Here is a 23511-nt window from a genome sequence, read left to right as displayed (position 1 = left end):
GCACATCAGCCTTCCTAGACACACTGGTGACTTTCTACCATAGTGTCAGTATGAGGTTTCTCTGGTTCTGTTGGAAAGAAATCTAAAACTGATCAGTTCCAAAGGGACCCAACATACATGTGTAGTCCATACTCTGTTATTGCATTTGACATTACATGTATGTTTTTTAAATAGGAACAAATCGGTGAAATTCCTCAATTTATCTGCATAATTTGTGATACCAAAGATAAACTCATATGATGATTTCAATTGATATGTAATTTAAATGGGAACAATTTGGTCGATTCCTCAATACTGGTATCACTGCATAAGTAATGGCATATAATATTTTATACCAAAATAAACCTAAATAAGACGAAATGCTTTGATTACATTTTAATTGATTACGTTTTAATACTACATGTATCTTGTTCTGGGCAGCACTTTTGACATTGTAGAATGTGTTAAATACAAAATATAGACTTGTCGAATAAAGGATACATGTACATTTGTACAAAAGATTTAGATGAGGCACATAATACATAAAACGGTATTACAATCACAGAAAAAAAAATACCGGTAATCAATGTACATGTAACTTGCATATATTATGAACTTCAATGTTACACATAAAATGAGTAGTTGTATTCCTATACAATCATGTAATGCATATATATACATTAAACATATTTTACGCTTGTTTAACAAGAATGTAAACATCCAATGACAAATTGAAATATCACAATTGACATGTAGAGTGTACATATAGAATCATTTCAATAAGAGTATACATAGTAAATTCACATTTTGGATTCAGTGTTACGGTCAGATCATATTATCAGAATTTGGTTTCTTCTCTCTCTTGGGGAGATGTCATGGGTTGTTCATTGTTGATGGTCAGGGTACAGACGTAGGTCCCTTCTGTCCCCCCACCCCCAGGGGTCACACTGTCCACCTGTGTACCACTCACTATATCCCTGTTTTGTTCACTCTCAGACTTAATTCGAGGTACACCATTACTGATAATCTTACACACACTGTTCAGCTTCTGCTCAGTCAAAGAGTCCTTCCGGTCACTCACAGGATGTCCAGGGGAGGAGCTTGGGTCAGACCCCGCTTCCTCCCTGTCACTCACTGAGAGAGAGGGGCTAACCACAGCATGCCCCGATTTCTTTCTGCTTTCCTTTACAGCTAGGGCGGGGCTCTCAACAGGAGACACAACAGGAGAAACAAGCTGCTCGTTCTCCTCAATAATTCTAGAGCGGAGAATGAAGTTAGGGTTAGTCTTTGCGTTTGAGGTACAGTTATTGTAACTGGAGGAGCTGCCGTCCATTTCGAGGGAGGAACTGCTAGAAGGCCCAGGGTCCACGCTGTTTGACCTCTGTATGATGTCCATTGGCTCCGTGTTACTGACCGTCTGGTTGTCCAGGGACAGCGATCTCAGTGGTCGCCCTTCTAGGAGCCCAGGGGTGGAGGCACGGGCTCCTGTAAATAACACTCTCTCCCTGTCAGAAAGGAAAATCATACTGCTGATTTGAGCAATTCATCATGGAAGCAAAAAAAAAAATCAGTCCATAGATTAAATCAAGTGTTTCATTAAGGTAAGATAGATGATTATATTTATTGTTTACTAATTTGTTTACATCACATTATTCAAAAGAGAAATTCAAAACTCTTTTAAACTGAAAAAATACAACTCATTAATTAGGAGCATGAACAAAGAAGATATCAAAATGATTAACTTGCACAAGTAACTGAAGAGTGTACAATCACAGTGCAATGTGTGCAAAAGTGAAGGTTAGATGAACAGAAATTACGAGGATTGTTTTACACAAAGCTTGTCAACACAATTTACCTGTCCAACCATAACATGCTGTGATAAAAGATGAAATAATCCTGATATACCAAATATCTTGAACTTGAAATGTACTGGAATGAATGTTACAAGTATTTGACTTGAATTTAAACTGGTTACATTACAAATCTTTGACTTGACTAGTTCCTCACTGACCTGGTTCCCAGCACTTACCGGTTCTCAGCCTTGGGTTGGAACTGAACATGTGCTTTCGGATCGGGAGATAACTCCTTATTTTTGCTGGACAAAAGCCCTAGACTCTTTGCTTGCTGGATTTTCTGCAATGATTAGTCGGTTAGTTTGTGAGTTTGTGGCTACAATCTATTCCTCTACAAAACACCAGAAGTGTTAGTCAATACACAAATACAGATACACAAATCTATAAACATTAATACAAGTGTGGTAGAGTGCTTAAGACAAGGATGCTATGTTCTGGTGAGCCACACAGGCCCTGTGAGGTGACAGTTTGTGTGTAAGCTTTGTGTTAGCTCTGCTGGGGACACAACATTGAAGCAGTGAAGCCAGAGCAGTTCATAGATCAATGGCCTACCTCTTCTTCTTACAATTCTTTTTGAGAGATTCCTGATTAATTAAAGGATAAATAAATCACTTAATGAATGTACATGCATTAAGAAATAATTAAGTAGCATTCTTGATTATTAGATATTTAGCAATTAATTTTTAGAAATATTATTTTGAAATGTTAGTATGTAGTAAAGTAACAAATTACATATCATTTTTTTTTTAGATTGTCATGGCAATAAAAAATGAATAAAGATAAAAAATAGTAAACAAAAATAATATATTAAAATTTTTGAGGACTTCCAAATTTAAAACACAAACAACAACAATAACTGACAAAATGGGAACCTCTGCTGTCCTTATTTGCTACAATCATTGTAATACATGTACAAAGATTTGTAATATATCAAATTACTGTAATTGGCACAAATGTACAGAGCTCTGAAACTCTCATAACATTACTTGAAAATTTATAAGAGAATAAGTTACATAATTTTGCTTTTGAATTTTTTAATGCTTGCTTTTTTTTTAATGTATTAAATATGGAGGAAAAAAATATAAAATATGAAATACAATGGAAATTAGAATCTGAATAATGAAAATACCTGAAGATGTTCATTTGCCTGAAACACACAACTTCAAAGCTTTCAAAGTGTATGAACCACACCATATAACTTATTTTTTTCCAATTAATATTTATTGTTAGAGTCTTATTATCTATGATTTTGAAACACAACGCCTGATTTCAGTACAGACACGTCACAAACAGACAGAACACAGAAGACTCGGACACTATAAGGTCAGACACACACAGTTTCTGGCACAGATCTTGGGCAACAGTTAGGTGTGTATCATTACTCCCCCTCCCAGGGAGTGGGTCACTTCTCCCCCTCCATCTCCTCATCCTCTAGGATAGGGTTGGCCCCCAGGGTTTGCCTTCTCTGTCTACTACCTCCATGGGGAGAGGGGGGCAGCATTGAGCGTGGGGCCACACATGGACAGGAATTTAGGCGTGGTCGGATGAAGCCGGAAAACGCGGGGTGGGGTTTATTTACCTTCCACTTGGACATGACCTTGGTCCGGTGGTTGGAGGCATGCTTCAGACACAGCTGACTGATGGAGCGGACAAACGCCCCATGTCCGTGTTTTGCATCGTGACCCGACACGTGCTGAGAGTGAGTGGGCTGGCCCATCTCGGTGGGGACGATCAGGAGCACCACTTTATGACTCTTCTCTGGCTGCAAAAAACAGAGCAGGTGGACTCATTTAGTCACCATTTACATTATAATATCAACTTCAAGTAAATTTAAGTTCAAGTTTCTTTGTAAGAAAGGAAAGACAGGATTTGATAGGTACCAGTAGTTCTAGTTTTAGAACGGTCCAAGGAATGTAGCAGGGTGCTGTAAACCCTTCTTTAGTGAACACATTCTGGGCATGTCCTACACAAAACACAAAAAGGCAGACACTGTTACAGTATGTATTATGAAGATTGCTGTCACTTTGAAGAAAATAAAATAATGAATTTAATCAAATTAAGTAATAAAAGTACTGACATGCAATAAACTTAGTAGGAATGACTTGATCATCAAAAAATTTATTTTGGTACAAGAATTTGCAGAGATAATTACTTCCAGTCCAATGGATGACACTGGATCTTATAACTCCCTGTCTTTTGATCAAAGCCTAACATTAGTTTAACCTTTTGGTGATTTATAAAGTCTTCTACAAGTAGAAGTAATGAAGTACACACCATTGATGAGAACTACATCACTCATGGTCGAGTCGACTGTGAACACATCGATGTCATCCGAGTCCAGCAGGTAGGAGTTCTCCAGCTGTAGCTTGATCTTCTCCTTGGTCCAGCCCTGAAACAAACAAACAAGTTCATGTACAGCATTGATTCCTTCTCTCCAAATCATCAACAGATAAAGCAACTTCTGCCCAATGACAGGCTGTTTAACCAGTAACAGGCAAACCGACCAATGACTGTCTGCCCAGTAAGACCTAGATTGCTCAAACGGACTGACCTGGTAGGCAGTCTGCTTCATCAGTATGGAGGTGGCGATGCGGTTGGCACACACATGCCAGAGTCGGTACTCCAGTGATGGCTCGCTGTCCTGGAATTCCTCCAACGCTTTCTCCATGTCCTCACCACTGATAAACAACACCTACAACACAATGTTATATATTTACAGAAATAACACATACAACACACAACATTATATATTTACAGAAACATCACCTACAACACAATGTTATATATTTACAGAAATAACACATACAACACACAATATACAAATATTGACTGGGGTTGAGGGCAACATTGATTATATTAGCCCCCGAGGGACGAAATATTGCCCGACGCGAAGCGGAGGGCAATATTTTCGTCTCAAGGGGGCTAATATAATCAATGTTGCCCGAAAACACAGTCAACATTTGTTTTGTTATATGAAGAAACAAACCAAAATTTAAGAAAGTAATTGAAAACAGTTCGCCTTAATTTTCTCAGCTCAACAAAGAATTCACTAAATCAATTTTGTGCAAAGTTCATTTCCAAAATATCCTCAGCATCAAACGGTCACTGGTGATATTCCGCCGACCGTAAGAATTATCATACAGATGTTCTACCTGATTTTACTTCACAGTTATTCGCATATCCTGATATCCGTTATGATAGCAAACCGTCGCATTGCGCATCCGTTGTTTACTAGCCTTGACTGGCCGTCTATTATGACGTCACCTTGTTTTGGAGTCGCGAAGAGTTATTTACGTCATCGTTTACGAATCAACAAATCAGAGGCGATTATTTGAAATAGAGGGAATGTTCTCTAGATATTATTCCTAGCCGGTCAATATCAATAAAATATTGACCGGTCAATATTTTTCGGACGAGCTAATATTACAATTATTGACTATTCGTCTATATAGAGTTATATAGTGAGAATATACTACTGAATATAACAATATTATATATTTACAGAAACAACACCTGTACTAGGATATTTACCTGGACGGCTGTCTCACAGGTGACGGTAGCTGACCGCGGTCTCTTGGTCAGCAGCCCCATCTCCCCAATGATGTTTCCCGAGGTCAAGAAGTCAATCAGATTGGCCTTGACCTGCAGCCCTGACCCACTGACAGGCTTACCCTCGTAGATGATTGGTTTACCAGGCTGTGTGGTGGACTCCAGCTGTTAAAGGTTATATTTACAAATATTAGATGACATGGATATTGGAAACCTGTAAATGTACAAGTAAGCAATAGCCTGCAATGATTGAAGAAAATCAGATCTGCAAGTGGAATCACTACAGAAGGAAAGAAAGTGATAAAGAACTAAACTATAAATATGTGGAGCAGCTGTAAAATCTCACTACAGAAGAGAAAGAAGCAAAAAACAGAAGGTCATTAATTTATGTATGTTCTGGAATAGCTGTAAAATCTAACTACCAGGTACAGACAGAGTCAGACACAGTAAAAAGGCAGATAATTTGTGTGTAGAAATGCTGTAAAATCTATCCTTAGAAGATGAAGAGAAAAGAAAACAGAGAAAATAATTTAGGGAAATCAAATAACAAATTGGTGGAATAAATTCAACAAAATCTTTTCTCGGAAGGTGGATAAATTTGTAGGGGGGGGGGGGGGGGGGGGGGACAGAAATCTCTCTATGGAATAGCTGTAAAATCTTACCAAGAGCTCTGAAAGAAAAGAAGTTGTATGTGGGGACAATATCTATTTGTGGAATAGCTATGAAATCTAAATGCAGATAAGGGAAAGAAACAAAAAAGTGGGTGAGCATCCTAGTATTCTAGTATCTATCCATAGAATAGCTGTAAAACAAAACTCTCACTAGAGATGGAGAGAAAAGCACTGAATGTGGACTAGCTAGACTATCAGTCCCTGGAATAGCCTATAATAATGAGGACATACAGACCTGGCACAAGTGATCACATTGTAAAGCTTTAGTAATCTGTAACAGAAATGTCAGCATGTACCGAGCATCATAGTCAGTGAGGAGGTTTGGGGATTTATACAGGTTCCCGGGGTGGAGACTTACCCGCACCATCCCCGACACAATGATGTAAATCCCTCCTGGCGGGTCTCCCTCGTAGATAATCACATCCTCATAGTTGTAACTGATTAGTTTGGCCTGATTCTGCAAATGACATTAAAAAGAGATTGTATTAGTGTCTCAAACCTTGAAGCAAAAGTTCCGAATCAATGTACAACTATAAAACAAGATGGTGTTCATATTCTTAACATGGGTTACCTTGATGTAGGCTATGAGCTTGGCATCGTTTCGGAGCCAGAAGACATGCTTCAACATGTAGTCAGGAGGTGGCAGGGGCAGACTGGGAGGGAAACTCAACAGCCGCTTCATCTTCTCTTCTATCATCTACAACAAACACCAACTTATCAAAATCCAAACAAAATAATTCATCATACACTAAATTTGCCAGAGACCTTTTCATTGACCTTTTTATTTTGAACTAGCTTCTCTTTGACCTTTGTATTGGTCTGACCTTCTCCATGACCTTTGTAAGTCTGACATTCTCTTTGATCTCTCCATATAGTTTGACCATAACATTTGATCTGTCCTAAGATCGAGCTTTGTCTGACCAATGGTTGAGCATTTTTGAACTTCCCTTGACCTGTCTCAGTGTGACCTTCTCTATGACCTTTTCATCAAGTCAGACATTCTCTTTAAATTTTGTATATAGTTTGACTGTAACATTTGGTCTGATCTAAGCTCTAAGGTTGACCTTTGTCTAACCTTCTGTTTGACCTTTGACCTACCTTCTCTAGCTTGGTGCCCTCCGCCTCCTCCAGGATCCCATCCATCAGCAGTTCATGGACGCCATCCCTCAGGTTGTTGAGCACGCTGCGGATCGCCTGACGTGTTTTGATGGACAGCGCGATGTCAGGGTGCTGCTTCTGTAACATGCCTACAATCAAAATAAACAGTCACATCTCAGAGACGATTGTAATAAACAGTCATGCAATTGTAATAAAAAGTCCTCTCAGAAACAATTGTAATGAACAGTCATGCAATTGTAATAAAAAGTCCTCTCAGAAACAATTGTAATGAACAGTCATGCAATTGTAATAAAAAGTCCTCTCAGAAACAATTGTAATGAACAGTAATGCAATTGTAATAAAAAGTCCCTCCAGAAACAGTTGTAATGAACAGTTATGCAATTGTAATAAAGTCCTCTCAGAAACAATTGTAATAAAAAGTCCTCTCAGAAACAATTGTAATGAACAGTCATGCAATTGTAATAAAAAGTCCTCTCAGAAACAATTGTAATGAACAATTATGCAATCATAATCAAAGTACTGAAGAACTGACAGGAGTTGATTTTGTCGATGTTTATTTATTTTATAATCAATGATATGTTATTTTGCATGACAAGTACATGTAGTTTCTAATTTGAATTAGGTCCTACGCACATTTTTATAATATGAATTTTTGGATTTTTTCGACAAGAATGTCGAGAAACCCCCATATGAATCATGTTGAATAATATCTCAAGATAAAATTAATTCAATCAAACTATTTATCAGTAATAGAAATATTTCTCGAAAATTGTATGGATCCAAGCAATTTTGAACTCTAGTCTCGTTCAACCAAACGCTCGGCTAACACCGTAAATCTCCGACAAAGATTTACGGAGACAGCCGAGCGTTGAGTTGAACGAGACTATATTGAACTCTGGCGTAGGAATGCATACGACTACAAAAAATATTTAAATTGTTCGTACCATTTAAAATTTGACTATTTTCAAATTATTTATAAATAAGTTTCCTTGAAAAACAATGCTTTAGCATACCTTACATCGAATTTATCAATTATTTTCAAGAACTAAGTCTTGTCAGCAGCAATGATTTGTGCTGAGGTCCAAACACTGTTTCACTTTCCGTTTGTCTGAGTAACTGCATAGGAGAGTTGATTTTGATCAACTCCCAATAAAAAGTCCTCTCCAAAACAATTGTAATAAAAAGTCCTCTCAGAAACAATTGTAATGAACAGTCATGCAATTGTAATAAAAAGTCCTCTCAGAAACAATTGTAATAAAAAGTCCTCTCAGAAACAATTGTAATGGACAGTCATGCAATTGTAATAAAAAGTCCTCTCAGAAACAATTGTAATAAAAAGTCCTCTCAGAAACAATTGTAATAAAAAGTCCTCTCAGAAACAATTGTAATGGACAGTCATGCAATTGTAATAAAAAGTCCTCTCAGAAACAATTGTAATAAAAAGTCCTCTCAGAAACAATTGTAATAAAAAGGTCCTCTCAGAAACAATTGTAATGGACAGTCATGCAATTGTAATAAAAAGTCCTCTCAGAAACAATTGTAATAAAAAGGTCCTCTCAGAAACAATTGTAATGGACAGTCATGCAATTGTAATAAAAAGTCCTCTCAGAAACAATTGTAATAAAAAGTCCTCTCAGAAACAATTGTAATAGACAGTCAATTCTCAGAGACAATCAAAATAAATCCTCTCAGAGATGATAAAACTGAACAGTCAACTCTAGTGTACCTAGACATTAGTTAACATCCTGATGCTTTAAGTCAAGGAACTCTTAAAGACTGCTGAATATTTTTCTGACACCAGATTACATCCAAACAACAATTCTCTAGGTTTTGTTACACAATTACCCAGACTATCATCAAATTGCTTCAGACACTTACCCAGACATCGGATGACGTCAAGCCGCCCGTTATCACTGGACTGTTTGAGGTTCTTGGCGATGTCCTTCTGGTCGATCATGTGATCTATCAGCTTCCTGACTTCCTCCTCCCCCGCCACGTAGCCCCGCCCAACGTCATAGCCGTAACTCAACTGTTTACTGATCTGTCGCTTCAACAGCTTCACAATCAGAGGCATCAGCGGCTAAACAAGGAGGATGCATGGTTTGTAAATTTATCTGGTTATACCATTCATATTTTACTAAATTCTGGGTATTTTTATAAAGATGTCTTTGTTATCATTTCGTTAAAAGAAGAATTGTTCTCTCAAGATCAATGTCCACACTACAACATGTATGCAGGAATTATACAGCCACCATTAAATCATAAAGCCACAATCACATCCATACATGTACTGTTTACAGTGAAATATTTGTCTACCTATTAATTTCACTCCTTTTGCCCTGGTTGACAGCAGGCAAATTTAAGACTGGGCAAATTGCATTGTCCTAATTATTTTACATCTATCACTGACCTCCAGCAGCCGGAAGAGTCTAATGACCCTGAAGAGGAGGAAGATGACGATGATGATGGCCACAGCATTGTGATCTTCACCGTACACAGCGGGGAGGGAGAAGCCGATGATGATGTCCAGCATACCCAGCGAGATGATGACCAGACACAGCTTGTTCCAGCCGGTCCTGATGTACTCCTGTCTCTGGACAAGCACCTGTTGAAAAACCAATTATACAGTCAGTCAGTTCACATGTAAAAAAGGGGGAATAAGTAGTTCTCAAGTCAATGGGGGATAATACAGGTCACTGGAACTATATTAATATGGGTATCATAAATAAAATATTTTGTTACCTTTACAATTTGTTTTCCTTTGAAAGGTACATGTATATTTTAAAATCAAAAGCCTATAAACTATATATGACAATTTTTCTCAAACTATAGATTTTCCCCAAAACATCAATAATTCAATTTTAATGCTGTTACCTTGGCAACACACTCCATGATGTAGAGCGCCACAAACATGACATTGAGGCTGCGGAAGATGTTGCGTTTGTCCTTCCAGTCGTCATGGTACTGACAGACGATGGAGAAGGCCACATTGACCATGTCGATGATGATGATGGAGACCATGGTCAGGTAGAAGGCCTGGTGCTGGGTCACCGTGTACAGGTGTCGCACCACCTCCGACTTAGGGGCGGGTATCGTAACCTGACCTATCAGACGCAGCACAAATCTTTTCTGGAATTAATAGAACAGAAATCTGAATGTGAGTTTTGATTTCAAGGTTGTTCTTAAGTAACCTTGACCCCAACATTAAAAAGAGCTCTGAAATATATTTATGCAACATCTTAATTAAATTTTTGTAAAATTTGCAAAGTTGAAATTGGGAATAAAATTTCAGATCATACTAGACAGATGGCCATGCGGACTTGCAATGTACATTGGTATATATTGACATCAGAACTTTGTAAACAAGTACAGCATAAATCTACATTCTGTTCTTTAAATACTTACCACATTTACATAAAACTTGGGCACTTCCCAGCTCTTTTTGATTTCATCTACATCTAAGAATCTGGAATAAGTTGAGGTCATTAATAAAACTGATTCTAAAAGCGTATCTTGAGTTCTCTGAGTATACACCTAATATTGGTGCTCCGATTAATCATTGACAGCCTGACTTACTTCCCCTGTTTGTCTGCGGCGGTATCTGTACAGTCATGAAGTTTGCGGACGGCTTCCCTCGACAGCATGCCTTGTTCAAACTGTCGCCAGTAACTCATCTAAAATCATAATAAACAAATAAATAAAAAATCAGGGTGACTAAAATAATCACTATCACTTTTCTTTTGGCAGCTTTAAGATCATCTTCATGGTAATTTACCATAGCTAGTCAAAAGAACTGTACAATAGATTGACAGGTACAGTACAACAGATCAACATAAACCATGATAAACTGTACAGCTTAATATTGAACAGTACTTTACAAAGGATTGACAGTTATTGTACAGCAGATTGACATATAAAGTACATCACCTTCTCTGCCTTGAGCATCCTGAGGATGGCTTCATTGGTCATGTCCCGGAGCTCCTTGCGAGTGTACTGGGCGGGGAGTTTGGCATCACACTCCGGACAGATTGAGTTCGGCCGGACGTCCAGCGAGTCCTCGACCTCAGCTTCCTCCTGCGTTGTGATGTACGGGTCGTCAATTTCACAGCTCTTCTCTACTGTGTCCCAGTCAGCGTCGGCCAAAAACCTGATCAAATGTCAACGATACTTTCTTGTTGTATTATCATATGTGTGTTGTAGATTTCTTTATTTTATGCAAAAAATTTTTTTTATGCAAAATTTCAATTTCGGAGCATCAAACCACCAAAAATTTCATGGTGAATTCATAATGCTAAGGTTTATGTAAATTAATTAATGTATTTAAATGAGATAGTACATTACAAATGAATTATGATAAAATAATAAATAAATATGAGCAATATGTTTGCAATGTTAATCATTTACTATATGATAGTAAATAGAAAGTTTGGACAATTTTAATGGTGCTTTTCAAAGTTAAACAAGCCCACTTTTGATATCTTATTTTTACTTTCCCCAACATTCTTTTTGTGTAAATTATGACTAATATCAGAAGATTATTGTCCTTTAGAATCTTGACAACTCAGCAAATGATTTAATGTAAGATACCAAGTACTGAAACAACCAAATGTGAATAGAAGTTTACTTATAGCTCCCTTGAGCAGAGTGGTGCTGGACCTACAGATATATCATCTATATGACCAGGAAAGTCTAGACTTCTCTGATTAAGGTACCGTGAGTTTTTACCTGTCTGATTTTAACATGTTTAATGTCTTTTCCCGCATGTCTTCCAGAAATCGCAGTGAGTTGGCCATGGACATTTTCTTGGCAGGGGAGATGTCACTCATTCCTGCAAAATTATCATAATTGTAAAACATGAGTTATAAAATCATGATTCTTTTCAGCACAAGGAACAAGATGAATTTGCTATAATATACCGTATAACGGGTATTTTTTACGTGCTGCTAATTTTTACGAGTTATATAAATCCGTAAAAATTAAACGAGTAAATTTTCACAGAAGTAAAAAAACACCGCACGTAAATTTCTACATCGTACGTATGAGAGTAATGTTCATGACCTTCAGCTCAGTCCCTGACGGCTGTACATGTAGGTATATTTGGGCGTTTTTGGTTAGGTGGTGATAACAGTGCAGATCTTTCAGTCTGTCTTGAGTATTTTTTAAAACTACGTATAAATCCACATTAGTAGCTAGATGTCTTTTTTGGTTGGGAGAGAAAGAAAGAAAGAGAGAAATTTTTTTTGAAATGGAGTTGTCTTTCTTTTTTTCCCGGTAAATCGAACTGAGACGAGCACATGGTGTACATCAATGATGATACCCAGATAAATAGGAGTAAGTAAAGTGTATATCACATATGAAATAAAGGTAAATGTATAAACTCACCTATAAATATAAGGAATCGTTAACAGAAAAACGATTTTCTGATTTGTATATGTATGTGTCAACTGTAACAAAGTCACAGTGAAATTTCCACATTTTACCACAGATGATTTTAATTTTTACGGACATGTCCAATTCGTAAAAAAATAACGCGTAAAAATTCAAATCACCCTATTTTATGACAAATTCTTAAAAAATTACAGCAGTAAAAATTACCCGTTATACGGTAGTACATTAAAAAAAGTCCCTATTTTGATTACTGACCAAGGACATTGAGGAGAGCAGAGCAGGTGGTGGCGTTGATCAACAGAGTCAGGAACACAATACCCGATACATGGACCAGGACCTACAGGTAAAAATAAAGGTACAGGTAACTCAAAACTTGATAAATGGACTAAAATCTATGGACAGAAATGTCACAGACTATGATACATGAATCAGAAACTACAGGTACTTGTTACTCAGAGAGCACTAAATTCAGGTTCTGTTAAGATGGTATGCAAGGTGAGAAAAAACTACTGAAAATTGTGTCATTTGATGTATACAAGGACTTACAAGATATATACCAGTAACTACAATAACACAATTATGAGACAACGTTTCAGTATGTACACCCTTACACCTTACACCACACATGCAGTGAATCGGCCGTCTACTCACCCGGATGCCGACAGTCTCAGAGTCGATCTCGTCGTGATGGGCCACCTGTAGGGCCAGGGCCAGCCCCACAGCCCCCCTCAGACCGCCCCACGTCATCACCATACCCTCCTGCCAGGATAGACCGTACCCCGTGTGTCGTAGAATCGGACTGAAGATGGCGATCACCAGGCCTCTACAAAACGAACACAGAATACAATATACATTATCACCTCACCACATGTCACTGTGACAGACTAGAGAAATATATATACCCATACCTATATAATGTGTGTAACTGTCCATTAGACAGCAAATTCACATTCATATCATTTTAATGAATATTCTGTTTAATTTTACCCCCCCCCCCCACAAACACTTTTGAGTTGATGCATGTTGAACTTAGAAATGTTCACAGTAAGCAATTCACATGTCCAACACCTGAGGGGGGCTGCTCTGATGTTCACCTAGTTATAAATCTATTGTGTAATCATCATGAACACTGCATTTATAGGGACCTTCTACTACTGTACAGATTTCTTGTCACCATTAAAATGTTTGTACCGGTATATGTCATTCTATGCAGAACTATTTATCTACAGTTTGACCAATTATCTTTTAATTTGACCCATGGAAATTAAGCTGGAATAAGATCAAAATATTTGTTTTATTTGAAATTTACTGCAAATGCTCCATCTTAGCTTCACAAGCCTACAAACTAAAAATAGGACCAAAAATAACTATTTCGTGTCACATCAATGACAGTAGGTAAAAAATCTTTTTAAAAAAAACCCAAAACTTTGTATGCACTAAAGAAACAGTATATTTATTCGTGTAGATAAGTGTGAAACTGGATAGCCAGTTCCAAAGATTCTCAACCTTTCTACAGAAATGAAAACTTTTTAATATTGTTTTATAACATGCTTTTTTACGAGTCACCTAGGCGTAGACTGGGAGTCTGTGAGACAGGAGAATGCCCTTATCTTCACACCTATAGGACTGTAAACGTCCCCAGCTCTGCACCGCACAGGTAGCAAGTCAGACGTGTTTTTACCTGGCCATTACCACACGCTTAATTGTTGTTTATTTTCATTACTTTACTTACATTAATGACCTCGTTTGTCAGACTGCTACATAACACTGACTTCTAACAGCCGAGCATTGACAAATAGCTCTAGGTCCCCGTTATGTATCGTATCTTAAACTGCACCTTGCCATCCAGATTGTTTGACATTTTAAGTGTCTTAAAATATGGTTTATGTCAATAATAAAAGGTCCATCAAATAAAGAGATACAAACCTTATAACAAATATTCCAAAGTACAATGCGAACATGTAAAACCAGTCAATGCCGTGGATTTCAAAAATGGCTTTCTCTGCGATCACCATGCCAACAATGATGAAGATGAGGGTGTTTGCTATGTAGGCCAGGGTCTCCCAAAATCTGCAATCACAAACCAACTGTCAATACCTTAGGCAAGACAACATATTTGTTTCATTTTTTCTGCTAACAGTATTTATGGCAACCTTTAGCAAGGCTGTGTTTTATAAAAGAACTTATAACATAGTTGTAATTCTTTTTGGTCTCATGGACAATTTGGTCAATGCAGCTAGAGATTATACAATACATTTTCTCTAAATTACTGCAATATCTATATTTACATTACACGGGTTTAATTATATAATTAATAATTTACGTTATTTATAAATTTAGTCGTATGTCAAAAGCTTTTTAAAACAAAGAGGTTATTTGTAGTATATCATATCATTACACAATAGCGATACACAATGGTTTGGACACAAGAATGAGGTGTATAATTGGTGTGACCATCTCTACCTGTGAAGGAAGTGCTCCACCTCGGGACTGATCATGGTCTTCTCGGAGTTCATGGTGACCCCCAGGACCACCGTGGCCAGCACCCCCGACACACCCAGGTACTCCTCACCTACAGACACACAAACAAAGTTAGTGATTATTATAGCTCTACCTCAATGCAGGCTGAACTCATCCTGTAGAAGGTCAGGTATGTGGGGGCTTATCTTACCTATGTAGAAAGCCAGGTATGTGGAGGCTTATCTTACCTATGTAGAAAGCCAGGTATGTGGAGGCTTATCTTACCTATGTAAAAAGCCAGGTATGTGGAGGCTTATCTTACCTATGTAGAAAGCCAGGTATGTGGAGGCTTATCTTACCTATGTAGAAAGCCAGGTATGTGGAGGCTTATCTTACCTATGTAGAAAGCCAGGTATGTGGAGGCTTATCTTACCTATGTAGAAAGCCAGGTATGTGGAGGCTTATCTTACCTATGTAGAAAGCCAGGTATGTGGAGGCTTATCTTACCTATGTAGAAAGCCAGGTATGTGGAGGCTTATCTTACCTATGTAGAAAGCCAGGTATGTGGAGGCTTATCTTACCTATGTAGAAAGCCAGGTATGTGGAGGCTTATCTTACCTATGTAGAAAGCCAGGTATGTGGAGGCTTATCTTACCTATGTAGAAAGCCAGGTATGTGGAGGCTTATCTTACCTATGTAGAAAGCCAGGTATGTGGAGGCTTATCTTACCTATGTAGAAAGCCAGGTATGTGGAGGCTTATCTTACCTATGTAAAAAGCCAGGTATGTGGAGGCTTATCTTACCTATGTAGAAAGCCAGGTATGTGGAGGCTTATCTTACCTATGTAGAAAGCCAGGTATGTGGAGGCTTATCTTACCTATGTAGAAAGCCAGGTATGTGGGGGCTTATCTTACCTATGTAAAAAGCCAGGTATGTGGAGGCTTATCTTACCTATGTAAAAAGCCAGGTATGTGGAGGCTTATCTTACCTATGTAGAAAGCCAGGTATGTGGAGGCTTATCTTACCTATGTAGAAAGCCAGGTATGTGGAGGCTTATCTTACCTATGTAAAAAGCCAGGTATGTGGAGGCTTATCTTACCTATGTAGAAAGCCAGGTATGTGGAGGCTTATCTTACCTATGTAGAAAGCCAGGTATGTGGAGGCTTATCTTACCTATGTAGAAAGCCAGGTATGTGGAGGCTTATCTTACCTATGTAAAAAGCCAGGTATGTGGAGGCTTATCTTACCTATGTAGAAAGCCAGGTATGTGGGGGCTTATCTTACCTATGTAGAAAGCCAGGTATGTGGAGGCTTATCTTACCTATGTAGAAAGCCAGGTATGTGGAGGCTTATCTTACCTATGTAGAAAGCCAGGTATGTGGAGGCTTATCTTACCTATGTAGAAAGCCAGGTATGTGGAGGCTTATCTTACCTATGTAGAAGGTCAGGTATTTGGGGGCTTAACTTACTTATGTACAGGTCAGGTATGTGGATGTTTTACTTACCTATATAGAAGGTCAGGTATGTGGAGGCCAGGGTGATTGTGATTTCTACCAGAGCATCGTTGAAGACTCGGGACAGACAGAACAGAGTGATTTTGGCTGTAAAGAACCCCCACAATGGGCCCCCTAGGGCAACCTGTAGGAACCCCACCACTATCTCTCCACCTGAAATAGACAATGAGGGGAAAAGTGTATGTGTTTACCATTTTTTACCTATAAACAGCTATAAAGTTTACAAACTACAACATATAGTTATATACATATCTGTACTCATGAACAGTGAAATTAACACTAATTAAGTGTCTACACAAAGTAACTATACTCGCAGTTTATTTAACAACTAGTCTATAAAATCTTAAATTGTAGGTATAAACACCTCTCTCTCTCTCTCTCTCTCTCTCTCTCTCTCTCTCTCTCTCTCTCATATACTGTTTAGATTTGAAAGAAACTATAATCTTACCCATATCTGTGTTAGCAATAAAAGATTAAAAGAGTTGATAGAATAATAAAATGATGATATTTTGTAGTTTTCCAATGATATGGATATGTTTAAAAGGAACAAGCGTACATGTAACTTAAATCTAATCACTTGTGTTTTCCCTACCAGTGAGGCCTTCCTCTGATGTTGCCAGTTTAACAAAGACGTTGTAAAAGACGATGGCTGTTCCATCATTTATCAATGACTCCCCCTCTACAACCATAGCCAGCTGCTTAGAGGCACCTAAGTATAGTTGGAAAAATATATATATATATAAAAATAAAATTATGATACTGTAAAACCGATATATGTTTATTTGTTAGGTACCCCTCATCAACAGTTTACATCACAAGGCACAACAATTAATTGGCCCCCACAAATCTAAATGATTCAACGGTTATAAAAATGTATTATGATGTCCACATATGAATAAACTGTTGTTAAGTATCCTTTTTCATCATGTGGTGTGTGGCGACTGACCTAGATCTCTCAGTAGAGCCACCACCGCCACTGGATCTGTGGCACTGAGGATGGAGCCAAACATCATGCCGATGTTCCAGTCCCAGTCATAGGTAAACAGGTACCTGGCCAGCAGACAGGTGAACAGGGACGCCACCGCTGGATCAAAGAAAGCATTGATTGAAAGATACATAGCAAGGTAAGGGGAGTTAATGGATTGATACATAGATTGATTGAATGATTAATTGTTTGATTTCATGGGAAAGGTCTCTTTACGTTTTTGACCTCTTCAATATTAAAAAAATATCTGGAAACAAACTAACATCTTTCCAAAACTATTTTTTAAAACTTATCAGCATGTTGAATTTAACCTCCAAATAGTGTTGCAACAAGGCAGACATCAAACTGTACACAAGCAGGATTAAAAACTTACCTAACCCAGGAATGGCCAGAAGTAAAACCTGCATAAAAGTCTTCATAAATGTATGGACCTCCATTCCAAACGCTGACTCAAAGATAAGTACAGGCAGAAATATGAACAGCAGAAGGTGGGGGTCTGTCTCCACCACACGGGCGTAGGAGTGGACCGTGGCATTGTTTGTGGATAGCAGCCCAAACAGCACCCCCAGGACCAATAGCACCACAGTGTAGGGCAGCCGGATCTTCAGCCCATGGATGATCTGTCTAACTAGGGCTGAAAGTGAATGTCATGTGGGAAAAAAATTAGGCATATCAAAAGTAACATTCTGGTTTGTTTACAGCACATTTTGAGTGAAGAAATTTTTGTATGTTTGAAGCTCTTACAAAGTTTACTGTAATGATTTTCGAGAAAAAAATCAAATGTATAATATAAAAAAAATATATAAATCTATAACTCACCTCCCAAGGCACAGCAAAAGAAAATGAAAAATATGATGTTGAGCGCATGTGACGCTTCATTGTGGTAAGTTTTACTGGGTATTCTTGTTGTGTTCGGCGGTGTAAAATTTGATGTAGCATTAGGTGCAGTTAGCATATTTGTTCGCATGGCGGACGATTTTCTGCTGCCAGGCTTCTCTGTACAGTTTTACGGTATGAATTTATCTGTAAATATTGAAAATACATTGTTTTCATTCTGCCGGAAGTCAAAATTATTCACGTCATCACCATAACTGTGGTCATGACGTCACAAGGTCATATGCGCGAAGTGCACTAACCAACCAGTCCGGTAATTAATATTCCCAATATTTGACTAGATGTGACCCTCTCCTCGATATCAGGGTTGGTTTTCAGACCGTAACCCATCTCTTGTATGATTCTTTTTTCGGAAAATGTTGCTCGAACTCTCCTTTATCTTTATTTTCGCCACCAATTTTATTTAACGAGGCCGGGTCTAATTAGTTCTGCCCTAGATTTTTTAATGAAATTTTTTACATGAATTTCTACTGAAATAATTACTATTCTAAGATTAAAAAATAAGACATTTACCACACCGTTTGTTTAGGGGGTCATCTCAAAGTTTGTTAAACTTTAACATAGGACCCTATGGGATTTCGCTTGAAATGTATCAATTTTGCACATTTTTTTAAACTTCTGCCCTAGGGATTTCTTTTTCTGTTCTACATATTAAATTTATTGCTAAAAGGCATCAAATGGTCAAATAAAAAAAACCTTTTACCTCCTGGTTTGTTCCAGGGGTCTTATCAAAGTTGATTTTTGTATGCCCAACTTCCCAGATTTGTCAGATAATGGCTATTTTTTATTTGACAAAGGCGGAAAAGGTGATCTATATAGTAATATTAAAGCATTCAGACATATTTAAGTAATAAAAAAATATATAACATCACATATTAAGGGTCATTGATATAAAATACATGGTTACTGTCTTGAAATATATGAATTAAGCTATATTTAGGCGGGTTAAGAAAACGTGACAGAGGGTTAGGCCTGCTGAACCCTCTTCACGTTTTCGACCCGAGCCCAAATATAGCTTATACTTCGAGACAGATATGTTTATTCCACAATATAACATTAATTTTACGCATTAAACGAGCCATTTTCAACAAATTTCGCTGAATATCTGCAGTTGAAACTATCACGCCATGGCGTCAACCAAGCAAAAAGATGACGTCACAATACAAATGAAACGCTGCGCGAAAGCGTGCGTACTCGTTCTGTACTCGGCCTCGTTAATTTGATGCGCTCACAACTTCACTTTTCTTTGTATTAAAAGACTCTGATAACTGAAAGTTAGCCGCGAAGACATGCTTTGATATAAATCAACTTACTACTTTAATGAAAGTAACTGTATTGAAAAATCAAAGCGAAGTTTTTGTTTCAACTTTGTTTGTTTTGTTTTTTTTTGGGGGGGGGGGGGGCGTATGCAATATATTTTTTTAAGAGGGAGGTGTTTTAGTCATTAATTTTGGTATGGAATTACAAATGTACCGATTATTAATTTGTTGTGAAGAATTATTTAGAATGTTTAAAGCAGAAAGGAAATATAACTTATAAATAATCATAGGTACGGTCAGGTGCCAAAAGGATGTCACTTTTTTTTCACTAAATATTTCATTGAAAACCAACTTTTTTCAAGACTCATTTAAAAATAACTCCTTGACCGATTTTAAAAAGGCTTGGATTGATAAATTCAAAATTTCTCTGACTTTTATTGGCTTCATATTTAATTATTTTCCCACCTTCAGTTCTTGAGATTTGATGTTTACAATCCAAAGTAAGATTTTTCGGCTCTAATATTGCAAAGGATATATAGTAGAGCACTTGAAAAATATCTTCGTGTTGTGTTTGAAATATGAAATTTTGAATATGAGTTGTCAAAAAACTATTTTATTGTATGTTAAAAAGTGCAAATTGAATCTACTTTGATCAATAAAAAAAAAGGTTGACATACTTTTGGCACGTTAGAGTAGAAAAACAAACCAGTAAAATAATAGCCTTACCTAAAAGACTCTAAGCATTTAAAGCTATTTACAGGAATATCCATATATATACATGTAGAAATCGTTGATTTAATTCACTGGCACAAAATTTCCACTCACTGTTAGAAAACACTTTGTCAATTGCTGATTTCAAAACATGACAACAAAATTTATATTTTCCAGATAAACTAGTATTTACATATTCATGGGAAAACACCACGAGAGTGAATGAAAAACTATAAGTATATGCAACCGCAAATCGACTCGTGGAGATGGAGTGAGGGGGCCGTTTCATCATGATCAAAAACTTCTTGTTTTTATTGATAACGACAGGATTAATGTCCTTATTAATTTCATTACATGTATATTAATTAATTAGAGGAGCTTGTAATATAGAGTACGTGTGATACAAGAGCGTATAAGAACATCGGTCGAGCGAGGAAGTGGGGACGGGAACTTGACATGTGTCCTTGTCACTGATACCTGTCCATTTCGACCAATCGGTGTCAAGCAAGTTTGATTCATTCACTGTGACGTCACTTTAATTAAACTTTACCGATTAGATTTAAGTTACACACAATAAAAAGCCAGTGAGAGAGAGAGAGAGAGAGAGAGAGAGAGAGAGAGAGAGAGAGAGAGAGAGAGGAGGGGGTGATGGTGAGAGTTTAATTGGCATAAGCCTGTGAGAAAACTGTAAAATCGTTGGATCTTTATGTTGTCCCATTAATTGTAGAGGATTACTGCTACATCCCAACGAACATAACTAAACAGTTCAATACAGCTTAGCTAGGGATCAAAGAAGTCGCAAGATAACATTTTTTCCTTGGATCTCTTTTTCTCAAACTAAACGGCTAAATTATAACGAATGAAAATATATTACATGCATGTTGATGTCTTTCACCAATACATTAGCCCGCCCATGTATATATGAATTCATTAATTCAATTTCAAGTATTTAACTGCTTGGCAAAGGAACAAAAAATGAGTGCCAACAACTGACCATGGATTGCCTCCTTTTGCCACACACCGTATACTGTATAGGAGAACGTCTGATCGAACACGAAGAAATATAATAATAAAATCTTTCAAGTTTTTGAATTGGCATACTTGTATGTCGAATTTGGATCAACCCAAACCAATAAAAAAATACAAAATCTATGATGCAAAATGTCTTGATAAGCCTTTTTAAACGTACATTTTGTTGTACAACTGAAGGAAAAATCTATCAAAGGAAACGATACAGTAGCAGTTATTCCACGAAATACCTTCATGTTATAAGCACTCTGCATGTGCGTACAATAGAAAAACCTATGGAATTTAAAACATTTGAAATCTACTTTCCAGATTTACTTAATTTATGCAGTGATCAAGGATTTTTTCGGTAAACATCACAATGTTTCAAGACAAACACAAACTACTTTTGAAAACGAGACTGCTCTTCAATGCAATTCATTTTCAATGTAGTTAGTTTATGTACGTGCAGAGAGAGAGAGAGAGAGAGAGAGAGAGAGAGAGAGAGAGAGAGAGAGAGAGAGAGAGATTGATTTTACTTTATCCATCCCGACCCTTGAAATTTAAGATGTAGTAACTTACCCTGACAAAAGAAAGTACAATATCCGACAGTGTTCATTGATTCCGATTCTGTGTCATTTTCACTCAGTCACCGAGTCTCCTATTGTTCCAGGTTATGTCCCCTGTTTCCAGCGCCTAATCCCCGCCAGATGGTGTGATTTATGTTCGCGGGGTTTTGTCAAACGACCGGACTTAATATCCTCGCATCATAAGACTAGAAACGAGTAATGGCGAGGGATGGCCGAGTCTTATTAATTGCACCAGCTGGGCGGGGCCATTAAATGCAGGCCTTTGAAAGATGTTGAAACTTTATTTTCACGTGAAGAATTGTTTAACGTCATATAATCGGGACAGAATATACAATGAAAATTAAAATGAATTTCTATGGCTTTTATATCAGATAAGTGTTTTTGAGCGTGAATCAAAAACAGATAATTACAACCTCCAAATGATCTGTTGATGTAACATTTTTAAAGTTAAAAAACAAACAAGAATCGTATTCCTATACGTCATTTTTAAACCTCAGTATCAAGCTTCGAAGTAGAAGATCCTTCGGTCAGGACATTTTCCGGCTTAATGGAGTGTAATTAGGGGAATTAATTATCCTTCTATAAGGGGCAATAAATGTTTGACAAGCTTTGACCTGGACGAACTCTCTGTCCCAGTGGCAAAGAAGCAGACGACACCATGTGACGTCAGACATACTTATCTCGACCACTGACAACTAACTGGCTGAAATGTGTCGCCGAACTTGTTATTGTCTGTTCATACATAAACATGTAATAGCGGTGTAGTACGTATATTGAGGCAATTGTCGGGGAATATTTTCAAATATCACCGAAATCAAATTATTCGACAGCAGTCTAAATATGCTTAATCTAAATTTAGGAGAGTATATGATTATGCGCATGTACCCTCGGCAGGTTTATACCTAATGGAATGGAGGCAGTACTTGGTAAAATTTAAATCATAACACGGTGCTTTGATATTAGGGCCTAAGTATAAAGAATGCTATTCTATAAACACACAGAACAGGTTTTCAAAACATAAAAAAAAACATATCACTTGTCAAAGATGCGCCATTATTTTCATCTCAATTTGTCTTCCAAATTGTCAGATTTAGGTCCAAGGTATTACAGTCTGTCATAATGTAGTATGATAAATGATATTATATACCGAATACGAGTCATTTCTACTCGAGATTATAGATGTTGTTTCCAAAATCGGGGTCAAAGAAAAACGAAGATTTTTAGATGTGTTTTTTTGTTATAGAAACTATTTTAATTAGATTTAGAAACAATAATTATATCGGTTTACATGTGTAGATTTTCACTTATATCATACGCAGTGATTGGGAAGGACCTGCGCCACGCGCCATAGTCGCATTTAAGAGAAAAATGGCGCATTAGATCAATTACTCTACGCGCCGAAGTGCGCATTCAAATTTCTCATCGGTTATACAAGTTTTAGCGATGTCCGCTGGAAATTTACTCTGTACGACTTAGCTAATCGTCTTTTAATACATTTGTTTTAAAACATCAAATTTCATTGGTCGTGTTTGGT

The 23511-nt window shown here is 37.3% G+C and overlaps 1 protein-coding gene across 6 annotated transcripts; it reads right to left on the bottom strand.

Annotated features, from left to right (window-relative positions):
• Positions 1–358: 358 nt before the first annotated feature.
• LOC105327373 (sperm-specific sodium:proton exchanger) lies at positions 359–22417 on the bottom strand. 6 transcript variants are annotated; one of them, XM_034462327.2, is made up of 30 exons: positions 21970–22413; positions 18338–18541; positions 17892–18152; positions 17480–17617; positions 17126–17242; positions 16525–16686; positions 15023–15131; positions 14486–14629; positions 13211–13382; positions 12815–12896; positions 11897–11999; positions 11099–11318; positions 10748–10845; positions 10577–10637; positions 10046–10300; positions 9582–9776; positions 9050–9251; positions 7151–7299; positions 6624–6749; positions 6411–6509; positions 5364–5546; positions 4384–4524; positions 4107–4221; positions 3713–3795; positions 3412–3594; positions 2962–2979; positions 2705–2722; positions 2009–2112; positions 1835–1852; positions 359–1484 (listed from the first exon to the last, which is right to left on the bottom strand). In XM_034462327.2, exons 2-30 carry the CDS (start codon positions 18483–18485, stop codon positions 818–820), a joined length of 4371 nt encoding a protein of 1456 aa, XP_034318218.2. In that variant the 5' UTR covers positions 18486–18541; positions 21970–22413; the 3' UTR covers positions 359–817. The 6 variants fall into 6 exon arrangements, with proteins under 6 accessions (XP_034318218.2, XP_065941173.1, XP_065941175.1 ...); XM_066085101.1 differs by lacking the exon at positions 2705–2722 and having other exon boundaries at positions 21970–22415; XM_066085103.1 differs by lacking the exons at positions 1835–1852; positions 2705–2722 and having other exon boundaries at positions 21970–22417.
• Between the last annotated feature and the right edge of the window lie 1094 nt (positions 22418–23511).

This window comes from Magallana gigas, chromosome 5 (assembly GCF_963853765.1).
Source record: "Magallana gigas chromosome 5, xbMagGiga1.1, whole genome shotgun sequence".
Taxonomy (NCBI): domain Eukaryota; kingdom Metazoa; phylum Mollusca; class Bivalvia; order Ostreida; family Ostreidae; genus Magallana; species Magallana gigas.
Note: the sequence above shows the minus strand (reverse complement) of the source record. Positions and strands in the feature narration are given on the sequence as shown.